At 35.7% G+C, this 4,946-nt stretch overlaps 1 protein-coding gene across 1 annotated transcript; it reads right to left on the minus strand.

Annotated features, from left to right (window-relative positions):
* Positions 1–1,988: 1,988 nt before the first annotated feature.
* Smp_127870 (putative neurotrimin precursor (hNT)) lies at positions 1,989–2,144 on the minus strand (the record flags this gene model as incomplete). The annotated part of the gene is made up of 1 exon (XM_018798614.1): positions 1,989–2,144. One exon carries the CDS (start codon positions 2,142–2,144, stop codon positions 1,989–1,991), a length of 156 nt encoding a protein of 51 aa, XP_018653538.1.
* Positions 2,145–4,946: the final 2,802 nt, after the last annotated feature.

Below are 4,946 nucleotides of genomic sequence, written 5' to 3' on the forward strand. Positions count from 1 at the left end.
TCTCCAGTAGTGCACGTCCACGACTCTACACACGGCAATCGAATACTGGACCTTCGGTACGGTGCATGAACATTTAACCTCTAGACCATTTAACCGGCATCCTACGGTATTAATGACTAACTTTAATCAATCCACGATATTGTGTGACCATCTTCTATTGCGTTCGGTGAGCAACTGTGTTATATCCGAACGAAGAATAAATGAATGGTAACTGGTAGGAGTTATTGATGTAGTATTGTTACACATATTCTTTTTATATAACTATGAAGTAACTATATTATATGCATATTCATATTCCATTTATTGCAAGCTTTCATTTGACTTATTAGCTACTGTGATACGATTTACCATTCTTAACTTATTCCCAATTTATTAGTTACAGTATCCCACACTCACAGACACTTTGGGCTTGACTTGTATAATGATTATTTTTCATTTCATGCTCTGATGCGTTCACCACGAAAAAATGTAGTTGATCATCAAGTCGACGATTTTATGTTGTTGGTTATTTCACTATAGACTTTAACTACTTATAAGTAGTCAATGTTATATCGCAAAACAATTTTCAAGGTTTACATTTACTTGAATTAAAGAGTTAAATTATCGTGAAAACAAAACATGAGGAGGTAATGTTAACAAGAAGCATGTGACATAAAACTAAGAATTGTCACCTCCATTACCTTTTAGCTTTAGTTAGTTAATTAAGCTAGATGATGTGCAGAAACAATATGAGATCCCTATAGAGCATTTCAACAAACAGGTTCTACAATTATAATACATTAGAACCATTGTATTATATCAGCATAGGATTGTGGAGACTGTTGAGTTTTAAACGAGATCATGAACTGCTCAATGTTGAACCAACATTGAAAGCAGTTTGATCCCTGTCCACTTGTCTAGAAGTTAAACGTTTGCGAGAGAGACCGAAGGTCCTGGGCTTCAATCCCGCGTGTGGGGTCGTGGATGCACAATGATGACGAGTCCCATACTAGGACGAAACTGCAGCCCAGTGCTTCCATGTTTTTGATGGCGGTCTAACATTTATCGATTCGTGATCTTAATATTGTATTATATGATGGGAAAAAATAAGCCATACGTAAACGATGGTGAATTAAATAATGTTATACGTTGAAATAGCAAACTTTTTTATCAATTACAACTTAAATACATCTAAAATCTGTCATTCACAAATTTTTAAGGCCGCTTAAGAAGTGACCAGAAAAGTGAAGTGGGATATATGTTCGTTTTTTTCAGTGTTCAACATGTGTGCAGTCAGTCACGAACTGATATCAGCTGGAACGCCCTTGCGAGACCAAGGGCCCTAGGTTCAAGTCCTTAGTGCGAGGTTGTGGATACCCACCTCTGAGGAGTCCCATAGTAAAACAAAACAGTAATCCAGTGATTAATGTTTCTAATAGTAGTTTAGTTAAGATCAGTTTGTGACCTAAACAACGAAAAAAAACAATTTCATTTATAGTTGAAAGCGTGAGTCAATTGAAGCTAGACCACCAGGGAAAAGCTGGAAGCACTGGACGGCCGTTTCGTTCCAGTCTCGCGCCAGAGCACTTAACCGATAGACCATTGAGTCGGCCGGCATCCATGGTGTTACTGTCTAACTTCAACCAATGCACGAAGTTGAGCAACCGTTCACCAATTGTGTTCAGTGAGTTCCTATCTCACGACAGACGTGTTTTGAACTCCACTGGTAGGTCATGGATTCGAATCTCGTGGGGCGAGGTCGTGGATGCACAACGCTGAGGAGTCCCACAATAAGCCGTCCAGTGCTTCCAGGTTTTCCATGGTGGTCTAGCTTCAATTGACTCACACTTTCAACTATGAAAATACTAAATCTCCACAAAAAAACCCTTCTGATAGTTCTATTTAGTTTGACAACTTAAAACATTGACAAGAATATGAATATCAGCATTGTTTTTTGAAAAATCAACAAATTGTTTCAATATTTAAATTCACATTATTATTATCTTGCTTTAATTACTTACACTTTTCACAGCACCGAAATTGCGTATAATACTGCTTGCTCCAGCTGTACGTCTCCAATATATAAATGGTGGTGGAATACCATCTGCATTACAGTGCAATGACACTGGATCACCAGAATCTACGTCTGTATCATAAGATGACATATGTCGAACTATGTTTGGTTTTGCTGCAAAATAAATTAGTAGAATGACGTAGATTACTAGTTAAATCACAATGTTAATGGTTGTTTTTTCAGCTAATTTAAGACATTGTTGAGGACGTTAGATCTCCAGAACTCACTTCGAAAAGGTCCTAATTTTGCAATTTTATTCTGAAAATTTGAATTTTGTGTTTCCGTGCTAAGAGACGCTTAGTTGACTGACAGCTTACATTTCCCGCTCGGAAATCCTTGACCGTCATTGGTTGACGGATTTTTTAGTACGTTATTTTGTGGCTCACCCAAGGTGGTTTCTATCATTGTATAAATAAGCTTGATTTGTGTGCTTAGTGACTTCGTATTTTTTTGGGTACTTGTAAAATACATTCTCTTTGCCTCATCAAGACTTCTTGATCTAGTTAGCAGGGCCGGGGACAACGGATTAGAGCACCCTATCGTGTTAGTGTGTTTTCGACCTTCGTTCCGTTTACCGTGTAAGGTGAACTCGTAATAGTATCAAGCATATCAGACATGTAGATATCACTTTGGAAAACACTCAAAGCTTTAGCATTTATTACAAAATTGGTTTAAGAACCTTAACCCATCAACCAAAGGTGTATATAACTATTCCAAAGTCATAAGACTAGATTTTCTGAAGTATAGTACTATTATAAGAAGACATAAACACTAGGGATATGCAAAACTCAGAACATTAAGTATTCAGAACTCTATTAGAACACCTACAAAACAGCCAAAACTAAGTTATGTTCTCAATTTAGGTGAATTTCACAACAGTCATAACGAAAATTGTAAGTTAGCAAACACTACAGAGTTGCATCAAGAGAAAAAATTCAGACACAATTTTACGAAAATAAGGTTTGATGAAAATCAGTGACTATAACTTATCATCAGACATCCAGTCACAAGTAACATAAAACCAGGCACATTCCTGCGTCATTTTATCTCACCACAATATATCAAAACAGCCAGGTTGAATTATCAAGAAAAAAAGGAGTTGTAGAAGTAGTAACACAGTCGGCCGTAACAGAAAAGATTATGCACGGATGACTCAAAAAGTAAAAATTAACTGATGAAATAAAACATATTGCGTAACTTTAAAACTCGAGATTTGAGAGAAGACAGGGAGTAAATGCATCTGTGCTATCTCCAATAAATCAGATCCATATCACCCGTCTCTGACCATTGCTTATAATAATTGCATGGATCTCAAGCAAATAGTCTAAACCAATCCACATGGCTCAGTCCAACAGTAGATGGCTTTATGGCTGATGAGACTGATTAGTGTGGGTTCGTCTAACATTCTTCTGGCCTGTTATTCCAATAAACATCACATGCTGAAGCTTGTGGTAGTTAATGAAGGCTCATTTCTGTTATATCCTAGCGAGAACATAAGTACGGGTAAATTCCGGGATCTATTAATAAACGATTATTGTATATATATTCTTATTGTTTACCTATTGAGTGATTAGAATGTGTATATCTATTATCATCTTATTACAAGCTTCATTATGGATTATTATTATTATACGAATTACTGTTCCCAAATTATAATCAGTTTATTAATCACTGTTTCGCACGTTCATAACCACATTTGGCTTGATCTTGTACAAATATTATTTTCTATTATATGGTGTGATGCCGTCTGTCTGTCTGGTATATAAACCGAGTATGCTTGAAATAAATGATTCGCATAGAAGAAGCTGTAGTTGGTGTTCTGAACTCAGTTGGAAGGTCTAAGCGGACAAAGAACCAATAAGGACTCTAGACTGCTCATAACGGCCAAACGTCACTATTTTTGGCACAGTGTTAAGATTGGAAAAGTCATACTTCGATTGATGAATAATTTACGTGATAAGAAGCCGGACATGAAACATAACGAATTGGCATACGGTTTTTTTTATTTTTAATAAATTCATAACAACTTCCTCATTAACCGACTTTCTATCTTCGCTTAGTGTCTCTGTCTAAACTCAACACTGATGACTTAGTGGTCCTAAAATACTCAAGCGATGCTTTGTAAACATCTATTGTCAAATGCCAACAACCTACGAATTTAATCTGCACATGAAGGTCACAACTTATAGTCATAATTTGAAACAGATCAACTTTTGTTCAGAATACTCCTCGGTTAAAAAGCCAACATCTCTCATTCGCCAAATATGATGTACATTTGCAAATGTACAACGAGCTCACTGTATCAATATTGAGATTCCATTAGACACTAACCCATAATAGTTAATGAGACATACATGACAAGTAAAGTGATCGATGTTCTCAACTACTTCACTCCACATCATTAATTTAGACTTGTTTACGAATCAGTCTTGAAACAATACTTTTCATTTGGAGAAATACTCATTTTAAACATAATTATTTTGTCACTCAATGTGTTTAGAACACTTTGTTATGTAAGAGTTTCCTTTAAGAAACACTATGTCATCTGTGTATTCAAGTTTTATAAGCGAATCCTTTCGTAGGAGGCCAATCTTTTAAATGTGTATATATACACATATACAATACATCTTTGAAGGAGTTAAACAGAAATGGGAAAAGTGGACAATCCTGATTTAGTGTTACTGATCCTGACAGCAATTTGCCATAACCTTTAACCTCACCAGTGCAGCTTGAGTAAAGAGCCTTCAAAAGATTAAAGCACTACTTTTATATCCTTTACCATACAAAGAAAGTATTTATTAATGACCAGCTCTTTAGGATGTGAATCCTGCGTATTTATTTGACAAGTAATGCATTTATGCAGATATATATATATATATATATATATATATAT

The sequence above is a fragment of the Schistosoma mansoni genome, chromosome 7, assembly GCF_000237925.1.
Source record: "Schistosoma mansoni strain Puerto Rico chromosome 7, complete genome".
Lineage (NCBI taxonomy): Eukaryota > Metazoa > Platyhelminthes > Trematoda > Strigeidida > Schistosomatidae > Schistosoma > Schistosoma mansoni.